This window comes from Carlito syrichta, unplaced genomic scaffold (assembly GCF_000164805.1).
Source record: "Carlito syrichta isolate Samal-C Ts95f unplaced genomic scaffold, Tarsius_syrichta-2.0.1 Scaffold287526, whole genome shotgun sequence".
NCBI lineage: Eukaryota > Metazoa > Chordata > Mammalia > Primates > Tarsiidae > Carlito > Carlito syrichta.
Window position 1 is genome coordinate 1 of NW_007231622.1, and position 21,123 is coordinate 21,123.

The window sequence follows — 21,123 nt, forward strand, 5'->3', positions numbered from 1 at the left end:
TGTGCCACTGCACTCCAGCCTGGGCGAGGGAATGAGACTCCAACTCAAAAAAAAAAAACCCTGCAAAATAAATGTTCTTCTGAAGATCACTTTAAGTCCACCTTGAATATCCTGCCATTATGAACTTTACCAAAATAGCTATTGCATGTGTTAATCTGTTTGTAATTTTTACTATTTCAGATACATACTTCTTATCTTCTCTACCTTATCAATTTTTACACTTTGCTAGAATTATTTTTATTTTTTAAATCCAAAAAGAGCACTCAAAATAAGCATTTGTTGAGTACCTGCATTTATTCCACAAAGCAACAATATAAGAAGTAGCTGTGTTTGCCTTGTATTACTTATGATAAAGGGGTTAATGCTTTAACACTTATGTGAAGCCATATTCCCAACATTTGGAATCCTCATAAAGTTAAGGAAAGCTGAGAGTCTAGGTTCCATTTTTCTCTTCATTACTCTTTTTTTCCTATCTGAAATACTGGATTTCCTGAATTTAGCATTTAGTTATATGATGCTCCTTTGGGGAACCAACTCCCACTCATATTTATGTCTTCTCTACCCAATAAGATTATAAGTTGTAGGCAACCCCCTCAGGTTCTCTCCTACTGTGGGAGCTTTTCTGACCTCTCAATAAACCCTGTTTTAAAAAAATTAAAAGCTGCAGCCAAGGGAGTAATTTAAATCTCAAGCTGTTAGAAATCTCTCCCTTTACTGAATACCACAGTTAAACTTTAAGAGATACTTGCCCGTAGCGAATTTGGCAGTTTAAGACATACCTCTCTTACAAGTCTGGTCTAATTTTACTATTAAAACATACCAACTAGAAATAACAAGAGTTAGCTATTGAAGTTCAGCTCTAAGTTCTACAAGCAACCTTCCAGACTGCTCATGATATTTCTAACAAAATAGCTCCAGAATAGGCTGAAGCTACTCTGTAAGGAATTCTATTGCCTCAAAGCTGAATGCCTTATTTCTCACATCCCAGGATTATTTCCAGCAACAAGAAATGGAAGAGATGTAAGGAATTAAATATACATTTGAGTCTAATTATGACACTAGAACAATTTTGCAAAGGCCTAGAATTAAGCATTCTTACTTAATAAGATCATTTCTAACCTTATTCCTCAAATGCAGCTAATTTTTCACTCTAGGCAATATGGGTAGAGATTATAAAGTGACAGAAGAAATGTTTCCCTTAATTAACAAGATACTACCAGACTAGTACTTACTTGATCTGTTCAGCTGATCCTCCAGAAGTTGCATTTGTGATTGCCCAAGCTGCTTCTTTCCTTGTCCGGAACTCAGCAGTTTGTAATATACTAATGAGGGCTGGAAAAATGTTGGCATCTATCACTGTCTGAAATTAAAGAAAAATTTAAATGGAAAAGGAGAAAAAGGTTTGTAAAAATGTTCATGATACTACTAGTAATTTTTAAGCTAGCTTCACAATTGATACCACTCCACTTTCAAAAGTAGACTGGAAAGAATTAAATCCTCATTATCCATAACCTTTAGTCTATGCTTGGTAACTTTAATAACATCCTCCCTGGAGTTAGTGATCTTATAGCCTCCTAATTTTCACCCTGGATTCTTTTCCCTTTTATTTCCCCCTCTTTTTCTACACACAGTAACAAATTATGAAAGTTCAATTTTGTGTTCCTCTCCAGTTCTTATTTGTTTCATAGCATCTGATCTTGCATGTGTGTTGAAACTGTCTAATCCTCATTGCTCATTGGAGCTTCAGCCCAGAGTAGTCAGCAGTTTACCTGAGGTCTACTAGTCACCTCAGACACATCAACTGCCCTCTGTATTTCCTTTTAAGCCACCCTAGTTCACAAAGACTAATGATTTACTTATTCTAAACACAATCAGTTACTAAGTCTCCTTAATATCAATTTAAAACATCCTCAATCCATCTATTCCCCTCCTTTAGCACTGCAGCCATGAAGTGCAGCCAAGCTGCCACTACCCAATCAGATTGCCAAAATAAGCCTTATATAAGGTTGAATGATGTACTTTCACTCACATATTAACACTACACTACTAATAATACACTAACAATATAGTCTTCCCCAAATTACTTTCTTTGTGTTTCTCCTTGGCTCAACTACCCAAAATGGGTTCATATCATTTCCTACATCAAGAAACTGAGTTCTAGCCGGGCTCGGTGGCTCAGCTTGTAATTCCGTGCCTTTGAGAGGCTGAGGTGAGTGGATTGCCTGAGCCCGCAGGTTCAAGACCCACCTGGGCAGCGAGACCTCATCTCTACAATAAATCAAAAAACCAGCCGGGCGTGGTAGCGCATGCCTGTAATTCCGGCTACTTGGAAGGCTGAGGCGGAAGAATCGCCGGAGCCCTGCAGGCCGAGGCTGCGGTGGCCAGGAGCGGCCACTGCACTCCAGTCTGGGTGACAGAGTGAGACTCAAACTCCAAAAAAAAAAAAAAAAGGAAAGAAAGAAACTGAGTTCTGCACAAAAGTCTGGTGGTAGCAGGCAATAAACTATAGATGAAATCACCTCATATGCATGCTAAAAGTTGCATAGCTATCAATCTCAGTCCCTAATTCAGCATCGTGGGGACATTAACCATGTTTTCCTGGTCAAGAACTCTTTCTATTATACCAGTGAAAGAAGTCAGCAAAGCTTAGTGGAAAGACACCTAATCTTGGTCCTGTCATTTCCTAGAGGTCCTCTTGAGCCAGTCACTTTATTTCTTTGAGTCTCAGTTTCATCTTTTGTTTTCTAAATTTTATTTTTATTGACAAATAATAATTTTATGTGTTTATGGGGTACAATGTAATGCTCTGATATAGGTATATACTGTGGTAAATGAGAATGTTGGATTAGATGACCTCTGTTTTCACTCATCTCCAAGTCTCCTAAGTCTGTGTTATATCTTTTCTGAACCATTATTCCAGCCTTGATTACTGCCTATGCTGAACTCTTTGGCCTGTTGCTTGTCTTCCACTGGGTTACTCTCCAGCTGATAAAAAGGCAAAAGTAAAGGACAGAAAACCATTTAAAGAATCAAAGTTTTATGAAAAACTGAAGCAGGCTGGGCACAGTGGCTCACGCCTATAGTGTCAGTACTTTTACTTGAGTCCATGTTTGTGACCCACCTGGGCAACACAGCGAGACTAACGAGACTCCATCTCTACAAAAAAATTTAAAATTAGCCAAGAGTGGTAACACACACCTGCTACTCAGAAGGCAGAAATGGGAGGACTGCTGGAGTTCGTAAGTTTGAGGTTACAGTGAACTAGGATCGTGCCACTGCACTCCAGCCTAGGTGACAGAGTAAGATCCTATCTTAACCCCCCTTCCCACTTAAGAAATTTAAAAAATGTACTACATCGGACCTTTGGAAGAAAAATATTTTATTTGGAAAGAAAAGAGTAAAGCCAATCTGTTTACTATACTATAAATTCTGTCAAGCATTTTGAAATACAAGATGCTATTTCTTGGATCTTGACAAATCATCAAATAGTAGTGGCAATAGGAAGAACCAAGGCCCAGGTGTAAATTTCAAATGACTTAACATCAATAAGCTAGGATACAACAAGTAAGAAGTAGACTAAAAAATAAGACAATAAGGATGGAAGTTAGTGGTCTTCAAGGTAATAATGAAAACAATGTATATCTTAAAGGATGACTGAAAAATCTTATTTATCAATAAAAATGTAGAAAGGGTATATGAAATTGATTACCTGGATCTGAGCCCTATTTCCAGCTGTAATATTAGATATTGTCCAGCATGCTTCCTTTTTGATGGATTCCTTTGGGCTACTCAGCAAATGCAATAAACTCTGCAGAGCTGAGCAATTCAAAATTACCTGAAACGAAAAGTTTGAAATTTTTACTTGCTATACTGTTCCAAAGTAAATCTTTAACTCAAAGAACTTATTTTAGGAAAAGTATAGGCAAAGAAATACATTTCTCCTTGAACTATTAAAAATAAGTAACTTTATATATACATATAAAAGTATTCACCACTAATATGAATTAGTTTCTAAGATTATCAAACCAGTTTCATTGCATAGTTCACAACTGCTAAAACAGTACTTATTAGACACAGTAATGTTATTATAAGTAATTACAACAGTATTTACTCATTCACCTTCCTCTCCCTATAGCATAAGTGTTCTGGATGGGTAAATATACCAAGTGGCTGGAAAATCAGAAATAGTCTCAGATTCTTAACTCCTCTGATAACTCTCTACCTGGTAGTCATTATACTTAATGAACTGTATCAGGTGCTTTATAGGATACAAAGATATAAAAGATATGATTCCTGCTATCAAACAGCTTCTAAAAGGTGAGAGAGGTAAGAAAAATATACATGAATTAAGAGACTAAACCTATCAGAAACCAAAATCATGGTTAGGATGATTCATGTATGTGGCAGGCTCAAGAATCAATCACTGGACAACAGAATAGACATCTAGTTCAGAAACAAATGCAGGTATTTATAAAGAATTAAGTATATAATAAAAGTTAATCCTTTCTTTCCCCCAGTGACTGGTAGCTTTATTTAATAGTATGCTGATGCATAAGTTCATAGCATTTGTGTTTGGCACGGTACCACTGGCTGGTAGTTTATTGTTTCTCATCTGGAGTGATAGTGTTGTGCTTGTGACTACACCTGGCCTTTTGCAGATCTGAAGCAAGTTCGTGCTATTTGTGGGCTAAAGAAGATGGAGTGTCAAGTAGAAAAAACAAACACTTCTGACATATTCTTCTGTTTGATTTTAACAGAGGAGTAAAGACAGCAGAGGTGGCTGAAAACACTAGTGTTAAGTATGGAAAGAATGCCATCAGGGAAAGCACAGCAATAAAATGGTTTTGTCATTTCAAAGAGGGTCACCTTGACCTGAGTGATTCTCCATGTTCAAGAAGACAATCAATCAGGCTTTGATGAAGACTGTTTAAAAGCTTTAATCCATGATAATCCACATCAGTCAACCCAAGAACTGGCAAACGTGATGAACTGTGACCAGTCAACCATTGTGTGACATCTACATTCCACTGGCAAGTGAAAAACACTATAAACTTTTGCATCAACCTAATAGATAGAACTAGAATAAAAGCTACATAGCTGAAAACCATTTTTTCAAAATAAATCCTTAGCCCTAACAGCTACCAAAATAAATGTGCAATCAATTAAGTATAAGTATTTTTAAAAAGAACTAAACAGCATAGGAAAATATCAGAAAACAGCTGATGTGGGGATGGTAAAAGACTTTCCAAGCATAAAAATAAATTATAGGAGGAAAATAAAAAATTCACCCAATAAAAAAGTTTTTCATGTCAAAAATCATAAACTTAAAATGTACAATACACAATGTGAAAACTATTTGTAATAAATAAGAGTTGCTACCTGTATTATGTAAACTGCAAAAAGAAACTGAATTTTTAATAAAAAATTACCTCACAAGTAATGAAACAAATGCAAATTAGGTTGTTTTTGTTCATTAAATACAGCTAAAAAATAATAAAACTTGTAGTTGAACAGGTATAATCTTTCTAAAAACAATTTGGTTATAAATATAAAGACACTTAAAAAATATACACAATTTGATACACATAATTCTACTCCTAGGATTTCTATCCAGAGGAAATTACAAAGCTTTTAGAGTATTTTTTTTTTTTAATCAGGGTCTTGCTCTGTTGCCCAGGCTGGAGTTCAGTGGCACAAGCACAGGATCCTATCTCTCACTGCAGCCTCGTGAGCCACCATACTCAGCCTTCCAGTAGAACATAGGGAACGCTATGAAAAAAGCAGTACATAAAACTATACCACAGTATATAAAACTGAATATAAATGTGTTAGAAAAAATATAAATGAAAAAGAAAAAAGACAAGACTGTGTTACAAAAAATATAAATGAAAAAGAAAAAAGACAAGAATGCAGCAATTGTTAAAATCTCTAGATAAAGGAGTTATGAGTAACTTACAAGCTACTACAAAGTGCCATAAGAACAAAATAACAGACTAATGAGGTTTGAATTTCAGTCACCTTCAAAGTACTCTGACGCAATAAAGCTACCAAGAGGTTTTTTACACTGCTCAAAACGGTTTTTGAATTCATCAATTTTGATACCTTTTAGTGCCTCTGCCATTTATTGTTTCACCTCTTCCACATCAGCAAAATGTTTCCCTTTAAAGACTTTTCCATCCAGGGAAACACAAAAAAGTTGCTGAGGGAGAGACTGGGTGAACAGGGAGGGTGGGGCACAGAGGTAATGCCATTTTTGGTCAAAAACTGCTGATCATTCAGCACAGTGTGGGCAAACATGTTTAAAGAATCTTCTAAAACTTCACTTAAGTCGAATGCAGCCTCTCACAAAAATGCTAGCTGGTATATGGATGCTTATGGGTTCCTAGAATACTTGCCTAGTGAGGGAAGCCTGTACTACAAGGGGCCCGCTCTCCAAAAAACTAATATCTTTTTTTTGGGGGGGGATCCCCCCTCATATACCAAAAAATTAATAGGCCAGAAAGAAGAATGAGACTAAAATCTTAAGGTAGAAACTCCTTAGAGTCTTTCAAGGTTCTTTATCTCATAAATACTAAAAAAGGTTTTTTTAAAAGAAAATAATGTGAACAAAGTTATGTTAGGAAAAATCAAGCAGTTATTAGAGGGAATAAATTGAGAGGAGTAACTGCATGGGCCAGTAGGAGGATAAAACATGGGTACAGCAACAATCTCTATGTGTGACAAGACAGAGACCAAAATAAGGTAATTAGATGTAGACTCAGTAACAGAACGAATTAACAAGAGCTAGTGACTTGCTATACAAAGTATAAGAGACAGGGACACCAAACATGAGCAAAGTTTCAAGTGTGGATGGATAAGAGAACAGTTATGTCATTACTTGATATAGGAAAAATCAAAACATGGATCTTGTTTTTTGGAGAGAAGAAGATACACTTGAGACAAACCTGAGATATGCAAGCCAAAATAGTCAACAGGTTATTGAAGACACGGGACTGGAACTTCAAATAGGTCAGAACTAGATTTTATGGATTCAGAACTTCATTTCATTCAAAAAATATTTTTTGAGTTTCTATATGTTATGCCAGAAACTATCTAATTATACAGACACAGAAATGAACAAGATTAACACAGTCTACCTATAGAATCATACAATCTAATTAAACAGTTACCATACAGTGTGATTAGTGTTCCGGTGGATGAAATAAAAGCAGCAGCAACTAACTTAAGAGTCTGGGATCAAACAAGACTTCTCAGACAACATATCAAGATCTGAAAAATGGTAGACAGATATGTGTGAGGTGGTGATTGGAGCACAAGTGGAGGATGGAGGAATGTGTTCCACAGAGAGGAAACAAAGTATGTGTTAAATCTCAGAGCTCAGAGTGGTCAAGTAACAAACATGGCAAATTCAAGTAACAAACATGGCAAATTCAAGTAACAAACATGGCAAGAACACAGAGCATTAAGGGAGTTGGGGAGGGAGGTGGAGAGACAGATACTTTTTCAGAAAAGCAAATATAGGGTTCAAAAACTCAGAAGGTATAAAGGACTACATAGTTCAAAGCCTATTTCCCATTCACCCCAGCCACCCAGTTCTCCTCAGAGACAACTAATGTTATTACATTCCTGTGTATCCTTTCAGAGAAATTTTAGGCAAACATAATTGAATATATATATGATTATTTTATATAACACATATATTTGTTTTTCCTTCTTCCCCTCTCCTCTTCTGAAATGTCTGAACTAAGCACTGAAAGGGATGAGTAAAGACAGACTAACAGGACTTAGTGACTGATGAAAGAGACGGAGGAGAAGAAAGAACCAAGCTGATGCCCAGATTTCTGGACTGGGCAACTGTTGATGCCATTCACTGAGACAGGAAACATACAGAGGTTCAGATTATACAAGGGGAAATGAATTGATTCCATTCCATACAGACAAATTTAAAGTAAATGCATTCGAGTTGGAAGATACCTGAGAGAACAAATCCAATCTCCCTAATTTTAGAGATTAGAAAAGTGAAAACATTAAACATCTTGCTGAAAGTCAGAGTTGGTTAAGAAAGAGCTAAGGCTAAAACCTAGTCCCTAATTCTTAATCTATACATACAATGGTGATCATAGAAGTTATAAATAAGATCTATGAATGAGGTTGAAGAACTGCCCCCTGGAGGATGCCCATAAACAGAGGGAACAGAAAAGGAGCTAAGGAGAAATAAATGGTCAATGAGACAGAAAAATCAACATATTTCAATATTGAGATGACAGACAGAGAAAAGATGCTACTAGAGGCTTCTAATGCTTACAAGAACTATTTCAAGTAGGTGTAGAGGGAAACAAATCTGCCTGACCAAAAGAAAAAAATCATTATCCAAGGGAATCCAAATAGCTACAAGTAACAGGTCAAGTCAGAGTTACTGAAAGGTATTGAGAATAAATCCCTAAGCCAGTATTTTTAAACATTAGTTTAAACTTTATTGAGACAAACTATTAATTATCACTAATAATATGGAAGTAAATACCATAAACAGAAACGTGACCATAGAGTTCAATGTACTGGTTTTTTGTTTTGTTTTGGTTTTTTTGAGTTGGAGTCTCACTCTGTCACCCAGACTGGAGTGCAGTGGCCGCTCCCGGCCACCACAGCCTCAACCTGCTGGGCTCTGGCGATCCTTCCACCTCAACCTTCCAAGTAGCCAGAATTACAGGCACGTGCTATCACGCCCGGCTGATTTTTGATTTATTGTAGAGATGAGGTCTCTCCAAGTTGCCCAGGCGGGTCTCGAACCCGTGGGCTCAAGCAATCCACTCACCTCAGCCTACTGCTTTTGAAGGGAAAAAAAGTTACTAATTATTCATACCTGTGTCTGGATATCATCCCCTGTAACAATGTTTCCAACAGCCCGCAAAGCAGGAGAAACCACTTTATAATCATTATGCCTGCAACCATAAAAAGAAATGTTATGGCCAAGAGTTCTATCTTTAATCTCTTTTCCTTAGAACAAAAATCCAAAATAATGTGATAAGAGATTTTAGAGCAGAGAGGTATCTATGGTGGTTACCTGTCTGCTATCATGGAACCCTATCATGGTAACAGAATGTTGGGTATTCCCTAGAACTATCTTTCCTTTATTTAGTACTTTTGGAAAACAACAACTTATCTTTCCTTAGTAATCTTCCCAGTTATTCAATCACCTGGATTCCAGGTTTTCCCTCTCATTCTTTAATAAATGTTTCATTTCCTCTTTACTTGGTCTTCTATGGTTGCTGAGATAGTGGATAGCAATAGTTTAACATTTATACGACACACTTAAGTTTAATAAATAGTCTAATTTTCACAGAGGTGAAAATGACACATCAGCAGTGAACTAATTTGAAAATGAAAGTCAGGAGTTACTTTTTTTTTTTGGTTGGAGTCTCACTCTGTCCCGTATGCTGGAATGTAGTAGTATACTCATGGCTACCATAGCCTCGACCTGCTGGGTTCAGGCAATCCTCCCACCTCAGCCTTCCAAGTAGCTGTAACCACAGGTGCATGCCACTATGCTCAGCTAATTGTCTGAATTATTGTAGAGATGAGGTCTCGCCAGTTTGCCCAGCTTGGTATTGAACTCCTGGGCTCAGGCAATTCTCCCGCCTTGGTCTCCCAAAGTGCTGGTATTACAGGCGTGAGCCACCATGCCTGGCCAGGAGTCACATTTCAAATACTGAACTCTTCCTATTAAACCTACTAAGCTACTTTACTGATCCAAAAAGCCCTCCTTCACAGCCCTGTTTATATTTGAAGACAGATACTAAGTCTTGATTTCAAGTTACATAAGTCAACATTCTTTATTTTCCTTAAAGGTCCAATTTTTCTCTCCCTTTTAATAAGACTGGTCACTCCTCTCAAAACTGTGTCCATTCTTTCACATTTAAGATCTGATGACTAAAAAGGAAGGGCTACAATATATGGGAGTCTAGTGACTAAAGAATACAAGGGGTTACTTCCCAGATTTTGAATAATGTACTCTGAGTCCTGTGGCATCATATTACTGTCTTCAATTCATAACAACACTACATTACTCATCTGTATCGAGTCTGTGGTCAGCTATAGTCCCAGAGTTTTGTACTCTGTACATTACACTTTTCTAATCCATTCCAAATGTCATGTTTAGGATAATTTCTACTTGCATCTACTCTGTACTTCAAATAAATTTCACATTGTTTGTACCAATTTTCTTTTATGTTATCACTTTCTTCTTTTTTTTTGAGTTGGAGTCTCACTCCATCACCAAAGGTGGAGTGCAGTGGCATGCTCACAGCCACCGCAGCCTTGACCTGCTGGGCTCAGGTGATCTTTCCATCTCAGCCTTCCAAGTAGCCGGAACTACAGGTGCACGCTACTACACCCAGCTAATTTTTTGATTTATTATAGAGATGAGGTCTCATCATGTTGCCCAGGCTAGTAGCAAACCTGCGGGGCTCAGGAAATCCTCTCACCTAGGCCTTCCAAAGTGCTGGGATTACAGGCTTGAGCCACCGCGCCCAGCCCGCTTTTTTCCTTCTGTAATAATATCTAAAAATTTGACTAATTTTATCTCAAATTATGTATGCCATGAGTAAATCTCCAACTCCATCAAAGGCATCACAAATCTCCTACTCCATCAAAGGCATCACAAAGTGATAAAACAAAATAAGATTTCATGTCTGACACTAGTCTAAATGAAGCTCTAAATGAGACAGATAGGAAGGGACTATTTCTAATGGCATTATATGCCTTTTGAGTGTTTGATCTCAGGTCATCCTGAGCCTGGAACTACTCATATCAGAATTTTCCAAATATTTCTGCTAAAGTACTGCTAATAGTAGGAGTGAGAGGTTCTTTATGAGTCTCAAAAAAAAAAAAAGAAACAAGCAAAAAAGATTTTTATATTAGCATAAATGAGTAACAAAAAACAGTAGTCCAAAGCACAGTAAATCAGTATAATGTACAATCAGTTAATATTTAAGTATTAGCAAAAGAAACTAATATGGTATGGGATAGGGGAGTAGACACACTTTCTTAAAGATATCTTACATCAGCAGCTCCACAAGTCTCCTACATACTCCTGCATCAATGACTGCTTGAATTTTATCATTGGGTCCATCTGATAGATATGAGAGAGCCCAGCAGGCATCAGCCAGTACATCAGTGTCACTGACAAACAGCAACCAAGAAAGTACATTCAGACAAGGTGAAACCTATAAAAGGAAAATGACATGATTATGAAATTCAGTAGAATAAAAGCAGAAATGAAGGGACATACTCAAGAATATAAAGGATACATCTGGTGAATTCCAGGGTGATTTCTACTTCTAGAGATGGAATGGCAGAGTAGCTAAGTGGCCTTTCCATCTTTGGGAATGCTGTCAGTGGTCTTGCACTAATTTGATGAGGAAGCCAGAGCTCAAGGAAAATAATTTCAGGAAACAAAGTTTTATATGTATCAATTATCAGAGTGAAATTCTCTGTCAAAACACATTATTTATGGAACAAAGAGGTAAAGAAACTTTCACAAATGCCAAAGCTAGGAAATTCTGTATTTTAGATACTTTGTTACGAACAAAAAATGCTAAGGTTTTAAGATAAATTTGTAGGTTTTTATAGGCAGTGACAAATGACCCCAAATTAAAACAAAAACAAATAACTACAAAAGCCTTGTTTCTCTAAAAGTAGATAAAATTCTAACAATTTAAATTTTGAAATTTTATAAAATTATCTATTAACATTAATTGATAAATTATTTTTATTTATTGTAGAGACAAGGTCTCACAAAGTTGCTGGGGTTGGTCTTGAACCCGTGGGCTCAGGTGATCAACTTGCTTCAGCCTCCCAAAGTGCCGGGATTACAGGCTGAGCCACCGAGCCCAGTCAATAAATTATTTTTAATTGCACCTTTTCTACCAATTTCCCACAAACATAGTTCTTACCTTTGCAAATTCTGGAGGTGGACTTTTCCCTCTACAGAGATTAGACAAAGCCCATACTGCATTCCGGGTCATGGTCAGGCGGTTTTGCTTTGAAAATAACCTATGAGCATGACGGTACAATGGTAAACTAATGTAACAGTCATTAATTACCTAACAGCATAAGATAAATACTAAACTATTTAATGTTTTTGATAAACAGATGTCTTCAGAGAGCTTTTCTCCAGAACAACAGAACGTCATTAATTCTAATGCAACCAATTTAGAATTTTGGCACTAAAAAAAACATATGGTGCTTGAAGAAATGATCTGAACAAGTTAACAAGAAAATAACTGGATTGAAAATTAACACTAGGAAATCCAAAATGACTTCCAAAGATGTACTGCTTTCTGGGAAATCTCCCATGTTTTTACTATTCAAAAAAGAAAAAAAAGAAAAAAAAGAAGGAAGAAACTTACTGCAAAAGAGGGGGAAGGATATTGCAGTCTAAGACATAGTCCCGGCACATGGTACTATCTCCAGCAATGTTGCCAAGAGCCCAAACTGCCTGTGAAAGAATTATTCATTCATGAAGGTTACACTTTAATTCTAAAAAAGATGCCAGCATATTGTAATAACACTTTTATCAGGGAGTCAAATGAAATAGCTGTGAGACTGGGATAAGAAGATAAATAATATTCTAAAGTGTACAATAAACAGAGGTACTAAGTTTAATAAAAGGACGAGCCAATTAGTCATCTTAAGAGACCTCATTCTCATCCTCAAGTAACATACCACACAGCCCTTGATACAGAGCAACAACACAGCTGATTAAAAGCGAATTTTGAGTTTGCTTATAAGAGAAAATAGTAAAAAAAGAATTTAAGAGCAATGAAAATGTAGATAATTTTACTAAACTTTTGGGAGAGAGGAACGCAATTATCTGGATTGTGATGATGGTTTCATAGGTATGTACATATGTCAAAACATCAGATTGTATGCTTGAAACATACAGTTTACTCTATGTCAATTATACCTCAACAAAGTTAAAAAAGAAAACCAGCCACGCTCAGTGGCTCAGCCTGTAATCCCAGCACTTTGGGAGGCCAAGGCAAGTGGACTGCCTGAGCCTGCAGGTTCGAGACCCATCCAGGCAACTTGGTGAGACCTCATCTCTACAATAAATCAAAAATTAGCCAGGCGTGGTAGTTCCAGCTACTTGGAAGGCTGAGGCAGAAGGATCGCTGGAGCCCAGCAGTCGAGGCTGCAGTGGCCAGGAAAGTGCCACTGCACTCCAGTCTGGGCAACAGAGTGAGACTCCAACTCAAAAAAAAGAAAAGAAAAGAAAACCATACTCATTTAACAGTGTTTTGCCTTTACAAATGTGATAATGTTGAAAGCAATGAAAAATTCATGTTTTCTGTATTCTTCTGCAAAAAAGTGGCAAAGACCTGTGACTTCAATCAACACTAGCAATGTCTACAAGAAAAACCCCTATCAGTAACTCTTACATGGTATAAGCAAACACATCTATAGGGCTTAAAGAATTTTGGGTTTGGAAAAGGCAAACTGTTTTATGTGTCTAGAGACATTCTGCCTACAGTCACTATAAAATTTTCTATTTTGGTTCAGTTTAAATTTCTAGAATACTTCCTGTGACAAAACATGGATTATCACAGCCAAGTAATAAAATTCAGGCTCTGAATATGACTGAAAGGAACATTTTTTATTTTCTTCTGCTTCTTTGTTTCATTTTTACCTGTTCCTGGACATCTTCAAACTCTGAGCTGAGTAACTCTATGAAGATGGGCACAGCCCCTGCCTGAATCACAATCCGGGTCTGAAGAGAATTTCCTGAAGCAATATTTGTCAGTACCCAAGCTGATTCAAACTATAAAGATAAACATAATTTTCATTATCTTGTTAGAATTGAAAAGCTTGTTTACTTAAAGTAATAATGTTTTCTATATATGAAGAGTCTGAGATCATTATTCACACATAATCTATTCATTGAATACTATATTAATTTTTAAAAAGAGAGAGAGAATTCCCTGAAGAAATACCTTTCTAAAGGGATATTCAGTGTCTAAAATTTCAGATCAGGGTAGAGTTGCCATGAAAGCATAAAAAGAATGAGGGAGTGTTTCATATGTTGATATAGAATGATATCTCAAGACATAAATAAAAAACAAAATGCAAACAAATAAACATTAATATATTATACTTTCTAAAAGGGTTAAAAAGAAATATATGCATTAATTTACTTATTCCACAGATTATCTCTAGAAGGAATCACAGAAAACTGTAAATACCTGTTGCCTACATGGAGAAGTTGTACCACTAGGGAACAAGAATGGGAAAGGCACTTTTCACTGGAAAGCCTACCTTTAGGTTTGTACCATGTTATCTAATAAAAAAATTAAATTTAAAAAAATTCTAAAACCCCATGCACACTGCCCCCATCACACACCCACACCATCCCCCATGCATGCTACTTCCATCACACATGCCATCTCCCTATGCTGTCCCATCACACCAAAACAAATAAATAAATAAAATTCTATAGAACGGGCAAAGTGAAACGGGGAAAGGATGTCAGTACAGAATATATAAAATACAGGCACAGTAAAAAAAGGCAAAAGATATTTCAAATGTTAGTAGGTCAAAAGGAGTTAAGAGGCATGCAATTAATAGAAACGTCAACTTCAAAGCATAACAGCTCCCAATAAAAATGAGAAGACTCCAAACCAAGGCACAGAGATAAGACTTTTCAAAAAGAGTACTCTCAACAGGGAGAAAAAAAGAAGGTAAACTGACACTTGAAATAGATTACAGTACTGGCAAACAGAAGATATAAAGGGAATTCTGGCAAACAAAAAGTTAGTATATTACTAATTCTATGTATCTCTAACAATAATAAGTTGACTCTTTAGCCTAATATCGAGAATCCAAGAATGAATGCTTAATTTCTAGTTAGTTAAGAGTTTTAATTAAATTTCAGATTGTTTCTTTCCCCCATTCTGTCTTCTAATTTTTTAATGAAGTACATGCACAGAAAAGAAAAAAATTCAATGGCATGTCCTTTAATCAAAGATAATAACAAGTCATCAAAAGATATACCTATGATTTTGCTAAGCTTTCAGATCAATTAAAAGGCAGCTGTCATATAGAAAACTAAATCATCTTTGGGGATGGGGAAAGATGGAAGAAATGGCCAGACAATCTGAGAAAGCACAGTCCAAAGCTATGTGACTGACAGCAAATTCCTAGTAGAAACCACTGGGAGAAGAAAACATATATTCTGATAAAGATGTCTGGCTTTTCTAGTTTATGAATGAGAAAACTATCAGAAGAAGATCCAATAATTTGACAAATGATTTGAGTAATGTTGTACTACCTGCCAAAGAGGAGGACTAGATTAGCAGCCTCCTAGTCTAGTATGCTATAAAGTCCAGCCATAGTTTCCTCTCTGAAGCATAACTTTAACACTGGTATAGAAATATTTCAATTGCTCAGTTTTAGTAGTGAAGGCAAGAAATTTCCAATAATAGTATGCACAACTATACCAAAAAAAAAAAAGAAACAGTTCACCTAAAATGTAATTTCTTCTGCTCACCAAAAAAATTAATTAATAAACCATGATGTAAAAAAGCAAAGTGTCCTACTACAAGGCAGGCTCAAAGTTCAATAGTCATCAAATACTGCAGTGATGAAGTCAAATAAATAACTGTGAGGAAAAGCATAAGTAAGAATACCTAGCTATATCAAAGAGAAAGAGGACAGCAGTGAGATTTTGACACAAAATAAATGATGGTAATAACCTGGGAAAATAAAGGATATATTAAAGAGTAATCAGTGAGAAAAATTACTTAGGACACTAATTAGTGCTAGTGTTCAAAGTGCAGCTTCATAAGTTTAACACCAAATGTCTCAGAAGAAATGAGGGAGAATTCCAGAAGCTACTCAAGTGAATAAAATGGTGAAGCAAAACAAGTGTGACAATAATTAAGAAAATAAAAAATAAGTGAATAACAGACTGAACATGAATGGTAGTAAGAAATTAGTACATCTTAGTCAAAGTTATAAATTATTACTAATAAATATACAATGATGGTTAATAACCTCTGCATACAAAGATGATCCAAGAATTAAAATCAAAAAGTAGTTGTGCTATTATCAGGGACAAAAGATGAATAATTATAAACAGAGGGTCACTGAAAACAAAACCACATTCATGCACTAATAAGGCATTAAAGGCCAGGCATGGTGGCTCATGCCTGTAATCCCAGGACTTTGGGAAACCAAGGCACAAGGACTGCTTGAGTCCAGTTTGTTTAACACCAGCCCAGGTAACATAGCAAGGCCTCATCTCTACAAAAAAAACAAAAACTTAGCTGGGTGTGGTGGAACACCCCTGAAGCTACAGCAGAAGGATCACCTGAACCCAGGAGATCAAGGCTGCAGTGAGCCATGATTGTGCCAGTGCACTCTAGCCTAGGTGACAAAGCAAGATCCCCCCCACACTAGACAGACAGACAGATAGATGACAGACAGACAAGGCATTAAACACACACAGTTCTGATTACTTTGGTGATTTTACTTTATAAAAATTCATCAAGCTACATTTGCGAAATTTTCTATACCTATGTATACATGCATGATACATATGTATATGAAGGGGGAAGTGAAAAACAATGTTGGAAGAAGCAGCTATCAAATGTATTTAACTTTATGTTTTTAAAAAATTGGATATAATCAAAACTATAGAATTTCCCCTTCTTCAGACTGTATTTTAACTGTGTATCACTGAGATTTGCGGTCTTTTTTTTTTCTTAATGTCTTAGCCTTGAGTATTTAGAATTTAGCATGAGAGTTGAGAAATAGTAAAGTCCAGAATAGATAAGCAAACATATATGCAGAAAGTTAGGATATAAACAGCCACAAAAATTAATTTAAGTAACCACGCGACTCAAGAGAAAATCAGTAACCCAAAGGAAAAAAAAAACAATCTAAAAAATGGTTATCACCAGAAGTAAAAAATGGTATCCAAATATAATCCTCACTTCTTTTCCGTTGTTTTAAACTATATTCTTAATATTCCAAGAACAGTATATACAAGAAACAACCTATTGTGCAGTTTTAACTGCTCATAAGCTGTAATTTCACTATTATTTTTCACTGTCCAGAACTTGCTAAAGAAGGCTGCACCTGAAATCTGCACACTGAAGGATTGATGTTTTCTCTCTCCCCTTTCTCAGTCTCTACCTTCTGGTGCTCAGTTCCTTAAATAAGGAATATGAGAATCCAAAGCTGAAGTACTTCTGACCTCCTATCAAGTTTCCCACTCCAGGTTGAGGTACGCCTGGTTCCCTTTTTCCATTTGGATCACGACTCTGTTGCTGGCCACTTTGCCGGTTCCACTCTGGTTCCTAGCAAATGCCAGGCTCACCTGGAGAGCAAGTGAAAAGAAAGGCTCACATCAGAAAAATAAACCCAGATATCAAACTCTGCAGAGAACAGTGCCTGAGTCATCCGAGCAACCTTCCAGGAAAAGCAGAGAGATCAATGAAAATGGGAAAAGACATAGGAGGATGAAGGCTTACTGCAGTTTATCACATTAAGCTTTTAGGGACACAAGAAAGGCAGGAAAGGGGAAACTAAGCAAATGTAATTCAAATTTACACCTTTTTGAGGAGTACCTGTCTAATGTTTAGAAGTAGGAGGCAACTTACTTACTTCTAGCTATCTTTTTAAAGAAAGTTTGGGAATGAAACATCTCTGCAATGCAAAGGACAGAACAAAGATGCTTGGCCTGGACTCAAGAACCAAATAAAGTGGGCTCATGGAACATACCAAAAAGCAGACCAGTCTCATGACGGGGGTTCGAATATACGACACCTGGATGTCAGTGAGCTTGAGAATGGCATTATTAGCTTCCAAAATCCTAGATTCCACCTTCAGTTTGTGGGCAAGTTGAGTACCTGCAATGCCCAAAGCAGGCATTTTTACCTCCCTGACTTGAGGTGCCTCACTGGTTCGGGAAACCAGAAAGAGAGATTCTTCACTAGGATTCACAGTTCTATATATTAGAAAGAAGAAATTAAGTTTGTCCACAGGATTTATTAGTGAGTTGAACCATCAAATTTCCTCTTGGCACCATATACTATGACTTTCTGGAAGAAAAATGGCAAAAAGCCCTATTTCAAAGATGCACTATTCATATTTCTAATAAGCAGGTGGGAATATCAGAGATAGCTTATATATCAGTGCTCTCCAAGAAGACAGAGGAAGGAGTACCTTCCAAGCTTCCCAGAACATGTCTAATTACTTGAAGACAAGACAGAGCATGAAGTCTCCTGACTTCAAGGTCTCTCTCTATTACATACTTGCTCCTCCTGATTCTGAGATGGTCTGAGTTACCCATTAGTCACACTGGAGAGAGAACATCATGCTGTGCTTATATATGTAAAGAAGAAAAGCTGTAGTTGATAATAGTTAGATAATAAACAGTTTGGTTCTTTCTCAAGAGTCAGGACAGCTAAGGTGAAAACCACAAGGCAGTCACTTCCAAGCAATCATTTTGCAATCTTTTAGACTAATTATTAGCTTTGCACAAAGGTGGAATCTGGGAATTTAGATAGGAAGCAAATTTTAGAGATTTCTGAAGGCTTTAATCTTTAGATGTGTTAGAATATAAATTCCAGGATTACAGAGAACTGAATCCTAAAATGATGTAGAATTAACGTGTTAACCAAAAAAGGACACTGTCTGAGAATATACTGTACTTGTTGGGAAGTACAGGAAAATGCAGAGATGAGGAAAGATCATTTCTCTGACTTTCTACCTTTTAGGTCTGAAGAATTATACCATCTCTCTTTAATGTATTAAAAAACTGGACCTCTGCAACCACCTACTAAAAACTGCTAGATCAAGGAGAAAATTTGATATCTTTCAACTACTCTCATTTCCAGAGACAGGACAGAAACATTTTTTTCAGCATGAACAAAATGATAATTTTCCCTACCTCCCTCTTCCTACAAAGCATTTCAAATGATAAACTGCAGTAAGGCTCCTCATTTGGTCCCTCTGGTTCTCTTGGCAGGTTGCTTAGGGGCTCAAGCTCTGTTCTCTGCAGTGTTGATTGTCTGGATTTCCATTTTTTCTGAGAAAAGTCTCTCTCTTCCCTTGCTCTCAGGGTGAACGTGATTATTTTTCAGGTGTCTGATGATCCTGGTCTTAGATGGAGACCAGAAGGCAGCTAGCAAAACAGAATCTTAATTCAAATGAACATGGGAACTGGTAAACATCAAACTGGAGAAGAAAAACTGATGGGACATTGAAGTACTCTACCTTTTCTGGATTTCTTGTTTTTCCTCTGGAAGGAACTCATCACCGCAACAAAGAGTGTAAAAGAGAGAAAGAGGAGTAGAAGGAAGGGAGAGAAAATATCAAGGCAATCATCAAATCTTAAGAATAATCTACAATGGTCTGGACAATAAGGAACCTGAGGACAGAGGCTATTATTTACAAAAATGCCTCAGTCCCTACATGGCTCCAGCCTTGGAGTAAAGCAAAAGCATATGAGGTCGTGGCACACTGGTGAGCATAGCTGCCTTCCAAAAGCACACATGAACAGTAGGATATCTTTATGACAAAACTGTTATTGGTAAATACATACTTGGAAAAATAATCTCATTTTCATGATCTACTTGGCACCTAATCAATTTTTACAGTTGCACTGTCTCTCTAAAGGGCCTAAGTCCTTCAGATTAGATCCCACAAATGAGAATTTAGGGATCATAGGTATTTGTTACTAATATAGACACTGATTCAGTTGGCTACTCCAAGGAAGTCTACTGAAAAATTATCACTTCACTTAAAATCCAGGGGAAAAAATTCATTTTATAATTTCAAGAAAACTCCAAAGATGAGAGTAAGCTAACAGCTGGTATTTTATTTCAAAAATTATCCAATCCAGAGGTTGCAGAATTTCCTCTTGGAATCCTTATATAATTCAGTATTGAAAGCCTGAATTGACATCGCTAAGCACACAGATTCCTGACAAGGTTATGTCCTTGTCAGCTTTTTGGGGGCTGGTCAAGGATTAATTAGGACAACATTTGGGAATTAGTGAGTCTCCTCTAATCTAACCCATGTTATACACCCCCAGATAAAACCAACAAGTATAATCTAAAACTTGCTCAAAGTCAAATTTTATGTAGCCCCCACAGAGGTTCCTATATATAATGGCTCCTCTACTGAAAACTTTTTCTATTAGGTAAGTACTATCCATAATCATCATAAAATATTTTAAATGATTAAAAAAATCACAAGAATTCTTAAGAGTATAACAGAGATCTACACATAAACAAAGCTATAAAAGCAGCTTGCAATGCAGTTGTAGGAATATCATTATAAACAAATTTAACACTTCACATGGATAAAAATAAGTAACAAATTTGTATACAACATAAGTTTTCAGTAGGAATTAAGTTATGAGGCAAGAAATAAAAATTGTTCGCACCTGTAGTGTACAATTCTCCTTTCGTTTGAGGAACTCCACGAACCTGGCCACTACTCCTGGTGTGCTGATAACTTCATCAATAGGAGGGTTAGGTTCTATTACCCCATAAAATAAAAGGAAAGGAAAAAAATTATTTTATTTCAATGTAAGAGCTTGATGGCTCAAAATTAACTTTATAACATCCTTCCCTCCATTGACCATCTCTTTCATATTGGAAATATACCCAAAAAAAAAAAAAAAAAAGGTGCTGGGCAGGGTGACTTACACCTATAATCCCAAGCACTTTGAGAAGCCATGGTGAAGAATGCCTGAGCCCACGTGTTCAAGACCAGCCTGGGAAACTTGGCAAGACCTCATCTCTACAATAAATCAAAAATTAGCCAGGCATGATGGCACACGCCAGTAGGTCCAGCTACTTGGAGGGCTGGGATGGAAGGATCACCTGAGACCAGCAGGTCGAGGCTATGGTGGCCATGAGCTATGATTTATTGCAAAGCATAATACATAGCAAATTCCAAGGAAGGGAAAATAATTTTTAAAAACAAATTTTTAAATGTAATGGCTTAAGCCCAAGTCTCAGTCACTTTTTTGAGAATTCAGAACTACTAGAGGTGGAAGAATGCTTTTCGTTTTTTCTCTTTTTTTTCCTCTCTGTGATGCTTCCCTTTTTT

General features: G+C 36.6%; 1 protein-coding gene across 1 annotated transcript in view; it reads right to left on the reverse strand.

The window, feature by feature from the left end:
• Positions 1-1,209: 1,209 nt before the first annotated feature.
• Positions 1,210-21,123, reverse strand: part of LOC103254808 (importin subunit alpha-5) — a 61,866-nt gene continuing 41,952 nt past the window's right edge. The window contains exons 5-12 of the mRNA XM_008052797.2: positions 20,453-20,547; positions 13,688-13,819; positions 12,408-12,496; positions 11,952-12,051; positions 11,059-11,222; positions 8,861-8,939; positions 3,710-3,835; positions 1,210-1,360 (exon numbers count right to left, since the gene is read on the reverse strand). Of these exons, the coding sequence (XP_008050988.1) occupies positions 1,229-1,360; positions 3,710-3,835; positions 8,861-8,939; positions 11,059-11,222; positions 11,952-12,051; positions 12,408-12,496; positions 13,688-13,819; positions 20,453-20,547 (917 nt within the window). The 3' untranslated portion in view covers positions 1,210-1,228. The remainder of the gene's footprint in view (positions 1,361-3,709; positions 3,836-8,860; positions 8,940-11,058; positions 11,223-11,951; positions 12,052-12,407; positions 12,497-13,687; positions 13,820-20,452; positions 20,548-21,123) is intronic.